Source organism: Lissotriton helveticus, chromosome 7 (genome assembly GCF_964261635.1).
Source record: "Lissotriton helveticus chromosome 7, aLisHel1.1, whole genome shotgun sequence".
NCBI lineage: Eukaryota > Metazoa > Chordata > Amphibia > Caudata > Salamandridae > Lissotriton > Lissotriton helveticus.
This window is the reverse complement of record NC_136068.1, coordinates 1,287,405,998-1,287,426,481: the sequence shown is the minus strand read 5'-3', so window position 1 is coordinate 1,287,426,481 and position 20,484 is coordinate 1,287,405,998. Positions and strand designations below refer to the sequence as shown.

Here is a 20,484-nt window from a genome sequence, read left to right as displayed (position 1 = left end):
TACGGCAGAAAGCATAGATGAAGCCATTACTTCCCTGAACTCATCTACCGCACCCGGGCTTGATGGGTTCACAGGGGAATTTTACAAAGCCTACAAGGATCTACTGATCCCTCGACTCCTGGATATGTATGCCGAGGCAGTGGAGAAACAGGTTTTCCCTCCCACCCTTCGTGAAGCGGTCATCATTTTGGAGAAACAGGTTCTCCCTCCCACACTTCGTGAAGCGGTCATCATTTTGCTCCCCAAACTCTGGAAGGACCCCCAGCTGTGTGGCTCCTATCGCCCCTTGTCCCTTCTTAACCTGGATTATAAAATACCTGCTAAGGCACTAGCATGCTGCCTCTCCATCCTGATGGAATCTATTGTCTCCCCGGCCCAGTCAGGATTCATACCACACCGATCTACGGCGTTCAACCTCCGTACCTTATTTAATACCCTGCACAGAATAAATCCAGACACTCCTGCAGCAGCTATCCTGCTGGACACCGCAAAAGCTTTCGACTCCCTGCAATGGCCCTTTTTTCTGTCTATAATGCAAAGAATGGGCATGCCGCATGGCTTTATCGTCACTACGGCTCAGTTATGTAGTCAACCCACTGCTAGGCTCCGACTCAATGGCACTCCGTCGGCACCCTTCCCACTATCCCGTGGCACATGGCAGGGGTGCCCATTGTCACCCTTTTTGTTTATATTAGCGATGGACCCCTTGATACAACACCTTCAGGAGAAGAATCTACATAGGGGCTTACAGTTCCGCACAGGCCAGTTATTGGTCTCTTTATATGCAGATGACACAATCCTATATGTTCATGACCCCCAGACCAACTTAGACCCGCTTATAAGAGATTCTCCGATTTGGTACTCTTCCGGATTGGGGATAAATTGGCATAAATCTGTCATTTTCCCCTTCACGAGCAGCACTGCCCAGTGGGAACTGGAGTTTCTGCTGGAGCGGTGCTCGGACTCAGTGAAGTACCTGGGGGTGCACATTCATCTTGAGACTGACCAAATTATCGGCCGCAATTATGGCACAGCGATCTCTAAACTTGAGACGCAAATAGACCACTGGCTGAAGATCCCTCTCTCAATGGCGGGGCGAGTGGCCCTCATTAAAATGATTGTACTCCTGAAGTTTTTGTATTTGTTTCAGAACACCCTGATACAGCTTACAAATACATTTTTTAGTACTCTTCGCACTCAATTGGATTGGTCTGAGGCAATAAGACACCCAGAGTGAGATGGCAGGTCATGACACTCCCATGTGATAGAGGAGGGTATGGCGTCCCGGATCTGCAACTGTACTATCTGGTGGCACAGTGCAGCTTTGCACAGACATCACCCGGATGCCAGAATCACGTTCCTGAGACCAGAGTCAGATTTTGTTCTACCGGACACCCTGGGTGCAGCTTTGCCCCTTGGTATACCCCAAAATCCTAAAGACATTCAGCCAGTCTCTACAACCTGTTGGACCCGGGTTAAACTGGGCCGTCTCACTAACACCCAGACGGTTTACTCATCCAACCTGCCACTCCCCAACGCAAAATGGCTGCCCATAACAGGCCAAAAATTAGTACAGAAGACTTGCACGAAATTCAATATTGACAAAATGGGCAACTTGTATCCTGCAGGCCACATAATTGACCCAGACGACGCGTCCTCCTTTAAAGAAGTGACATTCATGGACAGATTTGTTCTGGCCAGACTTCGGTCTGCGCTTCGAGCCCAGTTCCCAGACTACCCTCTGGTGCCTCCGTCATTCCCACCACTCACTATGGTGATAGGTAGTAGCAGGGGGGTCCATTTGATATCCCAACTTTACAAAACATGTGCTGACTTAATCACGTTGGACGATAGCAGGGTACGCGCCGCTTGGGAAGCGGACTTGGGCAACTCAATATCTGGCGAACAATGGACAGCTTGCTGCAAAGAGACGAAAACAGTATCTTAAAACAGCAGGGACAATCTGATACATTTCAAGTTTCTACGCAGAATACATGTCACCCCGGCCAGAGCACACAGGATAGACCCCACTCGATCTCATCACTGCCAGCTATGCCATTCCCCTCAAGCAGATTTCGCACACCTAGCCTGGACGTGCCCACACATACACACTTTCTGGGTGGAAGTACACTGTACATTGAGCAAGATAATACAGGTGCCTATGAACCCACTGCCTGAGATTGCACTCATGGGATATGTGGTTCAACTCCCCCTTAAAGTTTGCAGATTTGCGGCCATAGCTTTACTACTGGGCAAAAGGGAGGTAGCAATACACTGGGGCGGCAAAAGGGCTCCAACAAAAAAGGGATGGATACAAAGCTTGGCATCCTGTTCTGCAAGAAGTGATCAGTATGCTGACACAATCCCTCCTTCCTCCAGGCCTAGAGACATCTGGGGCCCCTTCAAGGCATTCCTCACAGCACAACAGCAAGACCCCCCCCATGCAGCAGGAGCAGGGTATCGTGCCATCTAGGATAGGCTAGGCTGACACCCAAAGTATGAAGCATCTACTTCCTATGACATTGGTACATTCTTATTTCGTAGGTTGACTAATGGGTGGAGGGGGAAATGGGTTTACAGATGCACACATTGTAATGTCGTTCGAGATGGGCCTTGATTGTATTATATGTATATTACATCATATGTTGCATTACCTACTGTGTATCAAAGGTAACTAGCATTGACCATGCCTCATGATCGTACCCGAGATGGCCTTTCTTTGGAATCAGTGCCTGGTTTTGTCTTATCAAAATGCTAAATAAAGTTTAAAAAAAAATCTTGGCTGTATCTCTCCCATCAGCAACTGCTTGAGAGAATATGGCTCAGACGTTTTCAGAGACCATGGGCAGCACTTGCACAACCGATTCCAAGACGGTATGGGAGTATCAGCCCAAAAGGCACACAGTGTTCACTGACTGCAGAGCCAGACTGGCGGAAGAGAACATATTCTTCCTAAAGGTATCCAGCCTTTTGAATTCCCTGCCTGAACGAGTGGTAGATAAAGGGCCAAGGTGACATTTGGAGGTGGAGGCATAGACCACCAAGCTATCGGGGATGGAGCGCTGGGTGAGCAAACTGGGGTCACCAGGGGCGGGCGATGACGGCAGGCAATTGCCCTATGCACAGGAGCCCCTCTGCAGGGCTTGGACCAGGTACGAGCAGGACATTAGTAAGGGCTTCATTGAATGGGAGTAACGGTTCAGTGGGGGCAACTCCCAACTGAAGTACCTCCGTCAAGATGTGCATCTTGACAGTGACTGAGAGTAGCGTTTAGTCTAGACTTCAGCCGGGCGAACTGCCACTGCGAATGAGTCATACTCTTGCATAGCCACAGTAGGAGGAGAGACCAGGCCAATGTCTGGGGAGGTGTCCAGTCCACTGGCATCCACCAGATCCTCAGGCCAGCATCGAACTACGCTGCGAATGCCAACGCTCCCTGGTCTTGTCAGATGACTTTGACAGATGTGGTGAGGTAGAAGATCTCTTCGACTTATTGCTCTTCTTGTGCTGGTTAGACTTAGCCTATTTCCCTGACAACTTCAACTGCGACGACGAACACCTGGGGTGGCTGGGCAACAATCTCAGGACCTTCCTCTCTGCTGAGATCTTGAGTGTTGCAGTGTCATGGGGCAAGAATCTTGAGGGACTGCTCCCTCAAGGCCTTCCATGGCGCGGCAGTCAACAGAGGTTTTGACGGTGTGGACGCTTTCCAACCCCCAGAGGCACAACTAATGCGGGTCTGTCACAGGCATCTGGTAATGACAGGTGCCACACAATTTAAACCCAGCATTGCTAGAAGATATCCTGAGGCACCAGGAGACAAGGTCTCGAGAAACCTTTACAAAGTAAAAAAAGGGACAGTGAAAAATGACTGGGGGAGGGGTAGCTCTGCCCAGGTCTGCGCTGACTGGCACAGAAATAAGAGAACTGAAGAAGTCAGCACGATGGGGTGGCGCCTCCATATGCACCGCACACGTCACTTTCAATGCGGATGACGCTGACGACACCACGCAGAGCCGAACGACGCAACCTACCAGCACGCAGTGGTACAGCTCACGAAAAATGTCAGGATCCAGTCTGATGCCTGGGAAGAATTCTAAGGTAAGGAATCAGAGTCTAGAAGTCTTTATCAGCTACACAAGGTTTAAAATAAGGAGAAGACATGCAATCCACAAGCAAAACATTACGAAAACGTTTTTCAAAATACGAGGTAAAAATTACTAGCAGCTTTGGATCCTGATTATGTGGAAGCTTTGAAAAAAAACAACTGATATCACCTACGCCAAAGCATCATTTGTAATTCATACACATCTCTTCCAGTAGAGTTGTGCAAAGCCACTCACAATGTCAAAGGGAACAACCTACTATCAGCGGCTCAACATAGCTACAAGAAGGTCAGGGTCTAGTTTGACACCTGGGAACGTGTGTTCTGAGGAATCTTCATGTGTCCATTGGAAGCATTTGTACTCTAATGTCCACAAGCCTCTAACAGTGGTGGCAACGTAGAAGTGTCTATGTTAAACTGTGAACATGTAAAACATCAAGTTCAGTGTGGGAATCCATTAAAGTCTGTTTCAGCCAGGACTTTGTGTTCACGTTTTCAAAAGAATATTGATATTGATATTATTGATGACTAACGCTTCAAAGTGAACAACACATTTAATTTATTTGCCCAGGATACTTACCCATCACGCGAAAAACTGTTAACTGAGCCACTGAATGAACTATGTCACAAGGGGTCACAAAAAACAAGGCAAGTGCAAGATTCGGGTGTTCTTATCTGAAACTAGACAGTCACTTTAATGTTGCCATTCAAAATATATTTTTTGAAAGATGTATTTCACAACTAATTGGGGTTAAAACAAATAATATACCACTGAATAGTTTTCCAGCTCGAAATTGCAGCTAAATGCGCTGACCGACGAGATGAACAAAAAATTGACCCAGGAGGAGTGAAAGTGAATTAAATTAGGATTCGGAGAATGTAAAAGAGGTATGTCCATACTAGCTGAAAGCTTACGTCAGACTTCTATTCCAGTCTGAACAAACATGATTGCACTAATTTATAGTAACGCAGAATTGAAGGATAGCTATGTATTCAAATGTAATTTTTCTCAAATTATTTTTAATGGCTGTCTTAACAAATGGGTAAATGAAACCAGACTTTGAGTCCTCAGCAAAGCATAAATACAAAACAACAGCCGGCACCTGTTTAGTGTCGACAGCCCTCTCCCAGCCCCGCACTACCAGAGAGAGTACAATTCGAAAAATCTCAGCAACAAGCCCGGCAGCTTTCCCTGCCAGGTACCTGTCGGCTCGGCTTCGGGTGCCAGTCCAGACCTGCCCCGTGTGGGAACAGGCCGCAAACACAGCCCACATACCGAAAGGGAAATAACGCCTTTCAGGTCAACACGGCTCTTCAAACGGGGCGCGATTCTGGAAAAGGCATTTATTTTCCAGAAGTAACCTTTTGGTCTAGAAACCATTATAAAGGATCATTGCCGAGAAATCCGAACAAATCTGAGCATCACCACAGCCACCGCCTGTAGTGGGAAAGAGCAAGAGGAGGTACCGATAGTAACAAGATACGCAAGCCTGGCGTCAGGTGAGGCTCTGGGAAGGTTTAATGAGAAACATAAGAGAGACTGCACATCACGTGACCTTGGGAACCCAGGCACAGCGCCAATGGCGACAGTGTCCCAGAAGCGCACAGTGCCAATGTGCCATTGAGAGAGGGCAGAGCCCACGAGAAAGGAGCGCGCTCGGGTTCCAGCACAGAATGAAACTCACCGCCCCTAGAGAGCGAGGGGGAAGGAGGGAGGGTGAGCATGGGGGAGGGAGAGACAGGCCACGAATCTGTATTCTGTGAACATCTCGTCCGATCACTAGTTGTGCTGATGTCTGTAGAGTGAGGGTATGCCTGCTCAGGGCTACAAACTTTAAATATGTCAGAATGGACAACCTAGCAAAGTAACCACCTAAGTGGCCTAAGGACGTAAGAAATAAATTTAAAAAAACTGCAAACCCGCTCTAAGCTGCCTGCTTAATGAAAACCATAAATAGCATCACACTACTAAGTGCTTCGACCACCCGCACCTCGGTGGTCCTCACACAAGGCTTGGCACACTGGATATAAACAAAGACAACATACTTCCAACCAAACACCCTACAAGATGCAGCATGCAAGCGCTTCAGCGCCCAACATAGGGGTAGTAAGCGCTACGTACATTTTGCAATACGATACAATACCAGCATCTTAATGTTGGTTTTCTATCAAAATAAACAAACCCCAATCAATCAATCAAGGAATTGTGAAGCGCGCTACTCACCTGTGAGTGTCTTAACAACTGTCTGCTCCAAGTGAACCCCTATGTGGCCTTAAACCGCAGGCTGCATCCGGCAAGTTTCCCAAAGTGAGGAGGGCAGGTTTTGCTAACGTGCACGTTTGGAGAACAAGTCCTTAGCTGAAAGTCAGTGTTATTCCACTATTTCACATCCCCGTTTCTCACGGAGTGGTGATCAGAGGGCATTACTTATATTTGATAAAACAGTTAAAACAAGATCCAAAGTCCTTGTACAACTTTTGAAGATGTTTATTTGCTACTACAGGTGAATGTGGCCAGCTTGGATTTGTGGAAGGAGCATGTATCTGCAGTTGTCGTCATAGCCGAGGCACTGCAAGTACACTGGCAATGTTTGCAACCTGCAGCATCCAAGCGTGCATTCAGCTTCTGGTGAGGAGTAACAGCGTCCTACATGCTTCTTCATAGAGGACAAGGTACGAAGCTTCTCGGCTTACCTTGTTGAACTGGAAGAGGTCCCGCTTCAGACTCTCCCGCACTGGATCATGCCCAGGCCTCAGGAACCTGCGCATTCTGTCCTTCCCACTTAACCTTCTTCAACTGGATCTGGAGACAAAGCAAAGAAAGAGACAAGTCGAGTACATGAGGAGGTAAGGGAAGAAGGCTCATTGGCTGTGTTACTCATTTACGTAATGCAGAACTTCCATGTGTGACATACTCCTCACTCACCGTTTCCCTGACCCCACCCTCTTCAAAGCTCCACTGGTCGATTCCCACTCCCCTTCTTGTTTCACCAAAACGGACTAAGAAGGTTCACTTGTAGTCATTACTTAGTAGACCCCAAATACGAGACCATTAACACCAATCAAAGGTAGATGTACTTATAAAGGGCTTAAAAAAATGATATGAAATAAACACATTATTTTACAATCTTGTCTTCATTGTCACAGAAACAGAAGATTTTTTTTGCTGCTTTGTTAAAGAGCTGAAAGGGGAGCTCACTCATCCTCAGCCAATCGGAGTCGGATTGCTAAATTTAATAAATTGCTAGCATGGTCCAGAACGCTCCTTCATTGCGGAAACTTGGAAAGAGGGATTTAAAAACTTGATGATGTAGGTCCCAATGGTTTTCTCTATCTCTACGTTGTCGTTTGTTGCGGACAATTTTATAGCCAATGTGGAGGAAGCTTATCTGCTAGGAAGCACAAATCACAAGACCTACTCCATGTAGTGGAAAGTGACAGCAGAGATCCTCCTCTGAGCATTTGTGTGTCTAATATTTACGGTTACCCCCAACTTTAGTACAGTAGGGTGTAACAAAGGTGCACAGCAATGAATCCGAACTGCTATATCAACAGGTAACACAAAAGTTCACAATTTTGCTTCTAACTTACATTACAACAGGAGTTGAAGACAGGTATTTAACAACCCTTAGTGTACTCTAAATAATCACAACACAAGTGATCTCATTATGTAGAGAGGAGGAGACTATGGACAAGCCGACAGACAATGGCAAAGCACAATGTGGGGAAGCGCCAAAACAGAACACCTCCTCAGGGGTAGTAAGAAGCATGTAAGTGCAATTAGAAGTGCAATTACAAAACAATACACATTACAAAGGAACAGCAACGAGGCTGAAATACCAACCTTTCCAGCTCTGAAATGTCCCTGGAGTAATGGGAAGATTGGGGACTGAGCAGACAGAAAATAACAGGGACTAGAAAAGGAAAGAGTGGAATAATGACAATTTTAGCTGGAATAATTGTACTCACTGGGACATCACATGTATTCAATTTCAATTTCAATTTCAATCTTTATTCGGTTAAAAACCTTGTAAGATACAATACATTTAAAAGAATACAAACAAATGCAAGGTCACAGTTAGATTTGAGGATAATTAGCAGCACGGGATTCTTGTAACAGAAAAAATGTATGTACATGTCCCAAAAATATTTTTAGGATGGAAGAGAATTCATTACAGTCGGCTTGTCTCATCTAGCAGGATCACTTACTTAATATAATAAAAAAAGAAAAACAATGAAATAATTACAATATAAAAGAAGCACCAGGATCACTAAAAGCAAGCAATACTTTAACATGTAATGCAATACCAGTTCTTTTTTCCTCTGCACATAACTTGTGGATACTATTCTAGCCAGCAATAATCCATGTGAGGGTAAATAGGATTAGATTTTAAAACCTTTTCTCTTTCTAATCAGGGCTACACATAAGAGGAAACGGCTCAAACTAAACATTATCGGTTGTGAGGTATCACCCTTGAGTATTCTGAGCCCAACCCCAATATGGCGAAGGCCCAACAGTTTACATATAGGCTTTAGCCATTTTATCCTTGCGCTAGAATAAGCAGGGCATGTAAATAATACATGGGATTCATCCTCTTTCAACCCCATTTCGCAAAACTCACATAGGTTGGAATCAATATTCCCGTTTGCACCCTTAATACAGTGCCATTTGGCTGTCATGGCCCTCGTTTGCAGAATGCCATACCTGAATTTTAGATATAGACTCTTGGCAAACGGGGGATAGATTTCATCCATAAAGGGCTCCAATTGCATAGTCATTTTTATTTCAAAAAATTTTGAGGTCAGGAATCCTATGTTGGGTTTGGTTAACACTGAATCACTTATAAACTCCCAATACCTTTGTTTCAGGAGTTTTTTTTGAAATATTAGTTAGCGATTCAGGGTCGGACCAAAAATTACTCCGGCCCAATTTCCCAAACCATTTTTCGACATACACTAACCATGGCAAATAGGTAGTATTTTTTATGGCCATTATCTCTTTCAATGCTTCTCTATAATCCACCAGCTCCTCTGTGGACCACAAACGGACCCAATAGAGCAGCGGGCCAAGGGAGGCATAGTCAGTGCGTCGAAAGTTTAGGTCCCACAATACGGGAGTCAATGGTGTGGAGCCCGGTACACCTAGGAGCTGTCTAATGAAGGAGTTCTCACGAACTAGAAAAGTATCCTTATTTATTTATATTCTTGTAAAGCGCCAGAATAGACCCCCGAAGGGGTATCTCCGCGCTGTTGCTGCAAAGGAAGTGTTCTATAATAGTGTGTCCAGAGGAGGAATGTAGACGAGAGAGGCATTAGTTACTGGGATACAAGTATGTTTTTAAGGTGCGTAACCCCAAAGGTTCGCCCCGTAAAGGGAAGATGATTGTGCTTTGCCTTTGAACAGTTCAATGGCCGGAGAAACAGCTTTAAAGTGACTGTTCCTGTGCTTTTTTACAATTGGAAACTGGTTTTGGGTCAACCTCAATTTAGCATTTTCGAGTTGTATTTTCCATGTTATTTTACTATCTAAAATGATACCAAGGTATTTAAAATTGGGGACTTCTTCAATAATTTCATCATTTATTTTAAAAACTTTGTTAAAACCCTTATGGGGATTAATTGTCATGACCTTTGTTTTTGAGGAATTAATTTCCAGTTTCCTGTCATGACAATATAAATTAAATTTATTTAAAAGATTCTGAAGTCCTCTGGGTGTCTGAGAGATTAAAATCGTGTCATCTGCAAATAACAATGCTGGAACGGCTTCGCCACACAATTTGGGAGAGTCATGCTCGCAGCCCAAAAGGGTGTCAGGAATGTCGTTAACATAAAGGGAGAATAGGGTAGGTGCCAAAACGCACCCTTGCCTAACCCCTTTGGATATATTTATTTTCCCACTTAGCTCCCCATTTGGCCTCCATCTGACTTGAGCATAGTTGTTCTCATGCAGTCTAATTAATAGCTGTAGAATGTTTCCGGGCACGCCCATGTTATTTAGTGTCCTCCATAGGTCAGCCCTAGGGACCATGTCAAAGGCTGCTTTCAAGTCGACGAAAGCCACATATATGTGGGAGCTCCTTATGATAGTGTATTTCCAGGCTAAACATAAAAATCTAAAAACCTGGTCCACTGTGCTTATTTTAGATCTAAAACCAGCCTGGTACCTCGTAAAAATAGAGTGATCATCGATCCATGAGGCAAGTCGGCTAAGAACTTGGCGGGCGAAGATTTTTTGCAACACGTCAATCAAGCTGATAGGACGATAGTGCGCAGGGTTCGACCTATCACCTTTTTTGAATAGTGTTACAATCTCCGCCCCCTTCCATGTTTCAGGGACAGGGGCACCACTAGCAATTTCGTTGGATAGTAGATTAATGTAGGGAGCCCAGATATAGTCCTCATGCTTCCAGAGGTCCCCTGGTATTCTGTCCGGACCGGGGGCCTTTCCTGGCTTAACTGCTTTAATTGCTGAAATCGTTTCATTCAGAGTGAATACAAGAGGGGGTTCTTGTAATGCCATCTCTAAAGACATGTTGGTCTGGTCTTCGCTAACACCTGAGTCGGCACTAGCATATAGTAGGGAGAAATGCCTAACCCAAGTACTCTCTTTGAGAAATCTATCTTTAGTGTCTATTGCCCCTTTGGTGCCACTGGCAATAAGGCTCCAGAAGGAGGTCTGATCCTTGCGCTTACAAGCATCTAACAGGTCAGACCATACCCTCTCGTCCCATTCTTTTAAGGCCAAAAATAGACATCTTTTGTGCTGGGCTCTTTTGGTTTTAACATTGTCTGATATGTTTTCCTTGACTGCAGTAATTAGCTCCGATTTTGCTCTCCGGCATTCCTGGTTATACCAAGAATTACCCGTTTTTTTACCTTTGTGGGTGGTACTTGATCTTTTTACCACTCTAGTCAAGATCTCACTAAGCTGGCCAATTAAATCGTCATGGGATTCTATCAGACAAGGGCTGTGGTTAGCAGACCTATTCTCCATCAAGGGGGACATGTGTCTAACAAAGACATGGTAGATCTGGCTGACAGTATTTACATTTCCTAGGACTGCTGGCCATTTTAGGGACCTGCGATTATTTGCTTCTAGATGCCCTTGTGATAGGAAATTATGTCTGGCTTTCTTATTGGTAGAATTAGTAAACAGGTTCTGCATAGAAAGAGTCAAAGGGTAATGGTCACTCTCCATGCGAACATCCACCTTCAGATCCACTACCCTAGGCCATAAATGTTTAGAAATCATGAGATAATCTAAATGACTAGAATATTCACCTCTTATAAATGTTGGATTACTAGGGCAGTCTGAAGGCAGTCGCCCATTACATGCACGCAGCCCATGCTCAAATGTTAAGCTCAGTAATTGTAGGGCACTCACAGTGCAGGCTACTTTATATGTAGTGTCAACCGAGGGTATATTATTGGCACTGTCCTCGTCTTTATAGATATCTTCGAGACCTAATATCGGCTCGAAACTTCTATTAAGGTCGCCACCTACAATTACCGTTGCATTCTGGTCCAACCCTGCCATAATGTTACCTAGGTGGGTTATGACTGGCGATTCTTTGCATGCTTGATGGGGTCTGTTATAGACATTGATCACATAGATGATCTGTCCCTTGGGCTTCCTTAGTTCGATCATTAGGAGGTCAGGGTTGTTAGTTTCTATCTGCTTATAGCTTATCCCCCCTGTAATTTTTACCCATATTGTTAAACCACCAGACGGTCTACCTCCATTAGTATTTGTTGCAGGAATAAAAAAAGACCTATAATCGACCTTAAAGTTATTCTCTAGCCCCCAGGTTTCCTGGAACAAGATAAGGTCCCCGTTGTCAAGATATTGATGCCAATCTGGATTGGATAGATTTTTTCTCAGCCCTGCAATATTCCAACAGATTATTTTATCTATTTCTGGAATTTCGTAGTTTGCCTGTACATGGGGTTGTCTAATAATCTCAAGGGAATCAGTATCCAATGTTCGAATGACGACATTTTGTCTAGTGGAATGATCGGATAGCGATTCTCCCGTGCAAGCCAATGCATTTTGGTTGGGCTCAGCTTCGGAGTTGTGCCTAGCAGTTGCAACCCCAGCTTCAGTAAAAGGCCCCCTCCCCATAAGTCAATCGCAGTCGTTGAGGCCAGCCAAAACCCCAAACCTATTGGTGGTACTAACTCCACAGTTGTATGACGGAGCTCCGAACCCCCATCCATTTGTAGCTGGGTTCCATCTGGACACTGGGGTATTAGGGTAAGGCAAGTTCAGCTGGTCACCTAGCCATCCTCCAACGTGATTGTCATTTCGTGTTGGCGCATACATATTAACATGGTTATACAAACCCCGTCTGTTCACCATGTTCCAGTTTGGCCCTTGGGTAGTCAAACAGGGCGTTTTTTGATGGTCGCCTAGCCATGCGCCAACCCTATTGCTGGAATCAAAATGCATCTGTCCCCCACCCCATCTTTTGTTTCTTGCCATCCATGGTGACTTCAGGGCATTTTGTTTTGATACTTTTTTCAATTCGTTATAGAAGAATTCCAATGTAAGGGGGATTATGGTGCCACTTCTTCGTAGGGGGGGTAGGATGTTCGGCAAAATATTCGAAAGCGTGGCTGAGTTATGGAAATTTAGTACAACACAGTCTCCCTTCCATTTTTTGGAATTGTTCCCAATCCATGTAACCCTCCTTGCCGTTTTGACTTCATCAGCTAACTGCTGTTCTCCCCCCTGTGCCATCCTCATATTGTTCGAGAGCCAATGTAGTGCCTTGCTTGTTAGAGATGAAGTTGATTCTGTGTGGTCAGGTGATAGAGTGGGGACATTTGCTAGTACTAAAATCAGAGGCGCAGCTTCTAGTAGAAATTGTGAAGAATCACTCTCAAGGCTATGGGGAGCTGATGCAAGCGGTGGATCTATAGGTACCTCTTTTACTAGTTCTTGAATGGTAGGTCCATTTTGTGGATTCTCAGGGGGGATCGTCTCTATTGTAAGTGCGTCTGATTCTATCCCACCCATATTGTGTATCTCTTGGCAGACCAGCTGCTTTGTAACACTCTTTGAGACAATACCTATTGCATCAGCTAATGTGTCTTGAGTACCTCCCAATTTTTTTATTACTGCAGTAAGCTTGTCAATTTTACTGATCAGAGGCTTGATAAATGTCTGAATTTTCACCTCTAACAACTCTGAAATTTTGGACAGTAAAGTTTCATCCAGTAGCTCCCTAGTGTTTTCCTCATACTCCCGGCATTTAGATTTTGCTGATGGGGTAGGTTTGTTCTTCCCTGGCCTTCCCCCCCCGCGATTTTTTTGCATTTTACGGCACGCTCTAACTGCCCTGGTTGCCCTCTTTACAGGCGGTGCTTCTTCCATCGCATTGTCAGTATGTATGTCCACATCAGTGTCCGTGTGAATCTCCATATCAGCCCCATTAGAGCCACTTATGTCCATGCTTGCATTTCCTGTGGAGTCAGTTTCACCAGTAATGATAATAGCGTCTTGCTGTGTAGCATCCGTTGTTTGTGGGGTAGCAGAGGGGCTCATAGAGGGGAGGGTTGGTGACTGGTATAGGCCCAATGATTGTCTACGATCACTATTTATCTTACTTACCACCTGGACAAGATAGTTGTCCAAGGTGTTCTTAGGTGTATCCGGTGCCTTGGGAATGTTCTTTTTGGACATAATTGTGAAGCAATTAGATTTTTTAATATGTCTATGGAAAGGTAAAAGTGAAGGAACACTTGGAGTAAGAAAATCTTACTTCGATAGCAGAACTGGTGGCGCTTTTCTCTTCTTCCTTTTTAGGTGCTGTGTTGAAGATGTGTAGACTTTTCCGGGCGCATTCCCTGCGAATCCAGGCCGTATTAAATATCAAGGGGGTGGCCTAGCCTAGCCTCCTCTGGCCTCTGAGGGCCGTAGAGGGCCCGCCCTTTGCCCGGGCTTCGCCCCGGGCGTCCCGCGAGGGAGTGGCAACGTTGTTTATAAGCGCCTCCTGGCGCTTGCAGATGACACTCTACCCCAGAAGGGCTGCTGGGAAACGTAGTGCAGCCCCTCGCCGGTCTCCCCTCGGCGGCTCCCGCTTTGGTTGTCAAAAAGCAGCTGAGCAGCGGGAGACTGGCGGGCGGGTTAAAGAAGGCACTTAAGGTCTGCAAAGGGCTCCAAAGACACGGGCGGCAACACTGGCGGCAATTTCGTCACAAGCAGGCAAACAGGAGCAACCCACTTACAATAGTGGCAACGTTGTTTATAAGCGCCTCCTGGCGCTTGCAGATGCCACTCTACCCCAGAAGGGCTGCTGGGAAACGTAGTGCAGCCCCTCGCCGGTCTCCCCTCGGCGGCTCCCGCTTTGGTTGTCAAAAAGCGGCTGAGCAGCGGGAGACTGGCGGGCGGGTTAAAGAAGGCACTTAAGGTCTGCAAAGGGCTCCAAAGACACGGGCGGCAACACTGGCGGCAATTTCGTCACAAGCAGGCAAACAGGAGCAACCCACTTACAATAGTGGCAACGCTGTTTATAAGCGCCTCCTGGCGCTTGCAGATGCCACTCTACCCCAGAAGGGCTGCTGGGAAACGTAGTGCAGCCCCTCGCCGGTCTCCCCTCGGCGGCTCCCGCTTTGGTTGTCAAAAAGCGGCTGAGCAGCGGGAGACTGGCGGGCGGGTTAAAGAAGGCACTTAAGGTCTGCAAAGGGCTCCAAAGACACGGGCGGCAACACTGGCGGCAATTTCGTCACAAGCAGGCAAACAGGAGCAACCCCCACATGTATTCCCTTCGGGGAAACATGCATGGTATAAAAAATCCCTAACTCACTTGCTGGAGCAACCTCTCTGGGGAGTGTAGCTGAAACCAATTGGCCATGCAGCTGCCATTTTACAGGTCCTCCTGATGAGGATGGGGAGAAATGTGTATAGGCAGCGGAAGCCTGGCTGTAGTGTACTGTGGATGAATTTTCATATCCGCCCTTTCTACTGCATGCTGTCTCAACCTGAATGCCGCCACTGTACCGGGGCATGAAACAAGCTAAACATAAGCGTGGCACATTGTGGGGAAAGATCATACAAATGTTTGCAGCACAATGAAACTTAAATTAGTCACTGGTATACAGGTAGGGGTGGGGGAATTATATCGCCCGACGCCCGAACCATGTTGATTTTTATGTTGGGCAATTAGATTTAATGTCTATTTTGTCCGACGGACAAGTAGACATTAAATCACTCAAGCAATATCCGGTCTGTGGCCCCTCTGTGGCTCACAGCGAATAAGAAATTGTGACAGAAACTCAGAGAACCTTTGGAGGCCTTTGATCAACATGAGCACCGGAGCGAGCTCCCCTCCCCCGCGTCGCCATCATGTTGATAGGCACAGGAACAATCTGCGCCCCGTGCCCCTTTTAAACATGAATTGTAAGGATGCGTGCTCCTGAGGCATGTAGGTGTATACGGTGAGCCTGCTTGAGTGTGTTACATTGTTCTGCCGTAGGCTTATGTGCCACCCGTCAGTGTGGGAGACTTTGTGTGTCACTTTTTTGTGTCTGCACTGGGACTCCAAATGTCCGGAATTTATAGAATGCGCCATTGACACATTTGGCTTGTTTTTCGATTGTTTTCAGGAGACGCTGGCAAGTCAACTGAAAGGTCAACTCGTTTCATCAGGATCACAAATCGCTTAAGAGAAATTCAGGATTAGACTGTTTTTTTTTCTGAAATGCTGTTAACATTTTTGACACGGCACTTCACTTGCCAGTGCAACGGAAGTCTGTATCAAAAGGATGTTCGTGGTCTTTAAGGTTGTGTGAACGAGTTGAGATGAGTGGGTCTGTGTATGAGGGTCTGTGTATGAGGAATGGGTGATATTGATTTAAGACTATTGGTTACCTCAGTCTGGTGGTGGGCCTAGGGCATTTCCCAAGGTCAGGAAATACCGGAAATCTGAATGCCCCAGAAAAGCTGCACCTAAAGGAGCAGGATAACATTGCTTCAATGCTACGAACTTTCAGCATTCACTAGTAAAAGCCTGGGGAGGGGAGGGGAGGATGGGGGAGAGGGCTTTTCATTCCTGTCATTTCGCCCTCTGCCCTTTGTAATTTGCTTCGGTGCCGTCCTCATTCTAGGAAATTAGGTTACTGTCTTTTTTGTCTTCTCGTCCTCTTAAGTCTGTGTAGCCCTGTGCTCAGAGTTCTGCCCCCCTCTCCAACCACCCCCCCCCCCCCCACGGCACTCTCTACATTGCTGAATGGTCAAAGAATATAGAACAAGCTCCATGTTATGCTGCAAGCACGAAAGTTATTTTTCACAATGCCTACACTTCCCAGCTGTCTCTCTGACACGGAAGCTGAAGCAGCCAGGGCATTGCAGTTTCACTTAAACTGCCTGCCTCCGAAAACCTTGTGCATCAGACACTGGCGGTATCTGAAATGTAAGTGCAGACGCACGGCCACTGTATTTATCTAGTGCTAAAGCAGAGTACTGGCCCGTCAACCCAATTGCTTCTGCACCCATTAAAACAAATATGCAGCTGATGCGCACATGTGCAAGGATTTTTCTGCCAGTTCCTAATAACTTTGTCTTCCTCCCAACTGAAAAGAAATGCGGTGCCCTGACCCTGGGACCTTTCGACATTAGAATGTAGTAGCTGATTAAGAGCTGGGCTAGTGGTGGGATGATAAGAGCCATTCTATGGTGTGTGAGAGAAGAACACACACCAGTAAGATAGCACAGCCAGTGAATGCACCTGCTGCATAATTCTTGTGATATGCATCTCTTAAGTGTAGGGCGAAGAACCTGGTAGACCCTATCACTTATCCTTCACGATGCAGAACAGAGCACCTGCAGGAATGGAAATACAGTGTGCATAAGCAAGAAAAATAGCTCAGTGAGTTCACACACCTGCTGCCACCATGAGTGTAATTGCTTAATTCACCCGCACTCTAACATGGTGCTCCAACATTCCCAATGTCTTCTTTCTCTGCCTTTGCCCGGAAATATGAGATGTGATCTGGTTTTTATTTTTTATTTATTTTATTGAATGCGATTTTATATAGCGCGAAGTTTACCCAAAGGTGTCAGAGCGCTTCACATAAGAACCAGTTGCAAAACATGTGGATTTAGGATTACATGCGTTACATAAAAGATACAAACAGAACAAATTGCAAATGTACAAGATGTAAAGTCACACAAGGAAGAGATACAAACAGAAAGAAAAATTGCAAATGTACAAGTAGTAAAGTCACTCAAGAAAGAGATACAAATGGATATACTGCAAGAGTCACATAGGAATGGTAGTGAGTACAAAGGTCTACAGCATATACAAGTGATTAGAGTGATCTCTATATACGTATATATACACACATAGTACATTTTCTCAGGTCAAGAGCCAAAAAAAAACAGGAGAGCAGAGTTCTATTAAGTGGGGTCGAAGGGGGGACGCAGTCACAGCACCAAGGGAGGGTGGGAGGGATACAAGGGTATGGAGAAAAGGCAAAACAGAAAAGGGAAGAAACATTTGAGGATCATCAAGGGGGAAACGAGTGAAAAGGGAAATGGACGAGGAAATGGACAAGATAGCGGGTCGGGGTCCAGAGAAAAACAGCCGAGAACAGCAGCAAAATGGCAGCCAGGACAAAAGAAAAAGTAAAGAGGTCCATGAGAGTCCGTGGCGGGACAAGCCGTTCCCATGAAGAGGGTTCTCTGGGGGCCTGGGGTGGGTATGTTCCAGAAGGGGCTGCGGTGTGCCAAGCAATATAGGTCGGGACTGGAAGGTAGACATGTCCAGGGTTAAATCGCAGGACCGCCGTCACTCACTGCAGGCTCTGGTTTCCAGCCATGGATTACACTGGAGCGGTTCCTCGCAGGCTACTCGCCGCAATCACCACTCCTCCCGGTCGGAGGGGGGAGAGCCGCCAGCTCAGACTCCACAGCAGCGAGGCATCTCTGCCGTAGCAGTAGAACTCCAGCTAAAGGCTCACTCCCAAAGTGTGTTCAGCAGCTATTAAGACCTAATTGCTTCCTAGATTGCTATGAATCTATATTTTAGCAATCTACCCCCAAATCACTTCTGGCTAAAGATGTAACATGCGTGAAGAAACAGTAGCACATTTGTGGGTTTTTGTATTTACATTTTATCTGGAATGAAGGATGGGGCAACTACTGGAGGGTCTTGAGCCTGCAACCATCAGCAGTAGGTGCTGTATACATTGCTTTATGTTCCAGATATTAATTAGGGGTGTTTACTTTATTTGCTGTCAGTGCAAGGCGTGTGTTTCTATTTTGTCTGAAGTGGTGGGTAGGTTCATGTTGAGAGGAGTTGTAGATTTTCCTTAATTGCTAAAGTATCAAATGCACTATACATGAGGGGGTAGTGTGTATTTGAAGACCTTTATACCTCTTATGGTAAGGGCTAGGAAGCAGGGAGAGATGGGCGTGTGACATGTTGGCATTTGTGCAGTCCGTGCTCTAAACATGGTTTTGGTGTACCCCTGCTCTCTCTCTTACAACCTTTTGTGGTCCTTCAGGGAAATACTAGATGTGAATCAGTCTGCAGAAGGGTTTAAATTATGGTCACAGACCACAATGACAGAGAAAATGAAAACGAGTAGTGGCACTTTTGGATGTTTGTTCAGCTGAACAGTTAATATTGGATTTAGACATCCTGGTGGCTGAAGCATAAATAATCCTAATTAATCAAATTTAGCTCAACTATCCATCAGCCGAGGAAAAGGTTTTCAACTCTACTGTGATTAAGCCCAGGTGTGCTTGCTAGGTGTGGCATGGAATGAGGAGTCTTTCCAGTGACTCACTACCCCTCCATCTCAATGACCCTGATCCCTCTACTTCTAGATTGACTGGAATGAAGTTGTATTTGCTGCTATGTAAGCATGTGTGTTATATGTTCTACATTACGTTCATTCTGAGTTAGACAAACTTGCACATCTACTCAAGAATTGCATCTGTTCATGCCAGTGAAGCTTACGTTGCTGCTTCCGCCATTACTACACCAGTACTGTGCACGAGAACCTTGTACTGATACTGCCAGTTTTGTATATGATCCTTGAGTGGGAGAAGAATGTGTAGATGTTGCCCTGCATACACCATAATATAACCAAATTACACCTCCCCAGGAGTGTAAAAGTAGAAATTGACTTAACTTCCCCATTAAAAGTATAGAAACCCTGACAAGAATTGTGAATACGTTCTCAGTGAAACAGTACCTCTGCTATGTGATTTTGCTGCCCCATGAAGAGTTGATAAGCTCGGTCAAGAAGTACAGTTATTTTCATCCACACGTTTATCAGAACATCTCTTGCATATTTTTGAAGCTGGAGAGCTATGAGTTGACCCTACCAAGGAGAAATCCCTTCTGTCCTACAGGTTCATATTCCGACACAGTCTGCCCCAAAGACAGCAAGAAATGCAGTCAATTACCAGTCTGCACTCTGCCTTTAGGTACAATTTCTTTACATATGAAAATCTGTCACAGACTAACTTGCTGATACGTGGGTGCAGTGCACAATGACATCTTCACACATGCTGTATAAGTAGCCAGTTCAACATATGCATATAAGCGTGCATCACCATTCACTGCACAATTGTACTGGCATTTAAAATATTAATTGCACGTTTGTTTTTAATTCCACACCCCTGTTAAATAGTACACAATTTATTTGCTTAAGGTGGAATAATAATCTTCGCTTCTAATAACCGATACCTGGAGTGCATGTTAAATAAACAAAGGAAAGAAAAAGGAAAGCAATCACCACAACATTTACCACAACAAAATGGAGTAGCTAAAATACAAATAAACTTGCTCCAGCCTTCCGTTTGTTTTAAACAACTATGTGGCTGTACTCTTTACTGTGCGGTCCACATAGGAGATAGTCTTTTGGTGTCACATAGGTGGGCAATCCTGTCCTCAACCTAGTGTTCGTGTGTCCATATAGTTATTTAGTAAGTTGAAGATTGGATGGAAGGAAAATGTCCACCCGATTCGGCCTCTCTTTATGTAGGCCTCTTCGGGACTTGGTAAAATGGAATTACCTATTGACCAATAGCATATACAATATAAAATCAATGTCAGCGCTATACATAAACTTGCACCTCATGTGAAGAACCTGGTAAGCACACCTTTAAATGTAATCCATACTGAGCCAAAAATAAAAACGCAGGTCACCGAAATACTCTCATGCCACTAGTACCGCTTAGAATAATTAATATTGTGGTGAAAGTCCAGCGCTATAGCTGTGTCCCTACAAGACCGGCAACTTACTGTCCGAAGGGCCTTTTATACTTTAAAATGTGTTGTGCTCACCCATGCTCAACTGTGAAACAATGTCAGTGCACGGAGCAATCTTAATTAAAAGAAAACAAGTAAAATGACCGAGCGCCT

At 45.3% G+C, this 20,484-nt stretch overlaps 1 protein-coding gene across 3 annotated transcripts in view; it reads right to left on the bottom strand.

Moving 5' to 3' along the window:
• The window catches only part of LLGL2 (LLGL scribble cell polarity complex component 2), an 876,878-nt gene that overhangs the window by 720,459 nt on the left and 135,935 nt on the right, over positions 1 to 20,484 (bottom strand). For 2 of the 3 annotated variants that reach the window (XM_078654530.1, XM_078654531.1), the window contains 2 exons: positions 7,950 to 8,019; positions 6,800 to 6,908 (listed from right to left, as the gene is read on the bottom strand). In XM_078654530.1, coding sequence (XP_078510656.1) covers positions 6,800 to 6,874 — 75 coding nt within the window. In that variant the 5' untranslated portion in view covers positions 6,875 to 6,908; positions 7,950 to 8,019. The remainder of the gene's footprint in view (positions 1 to 6,799; positions 6,909 to 7,949; positions 8,020 to 20,484) is intronic. The other variant, XM_078654529.1, reaches the window with a different exon arrangement.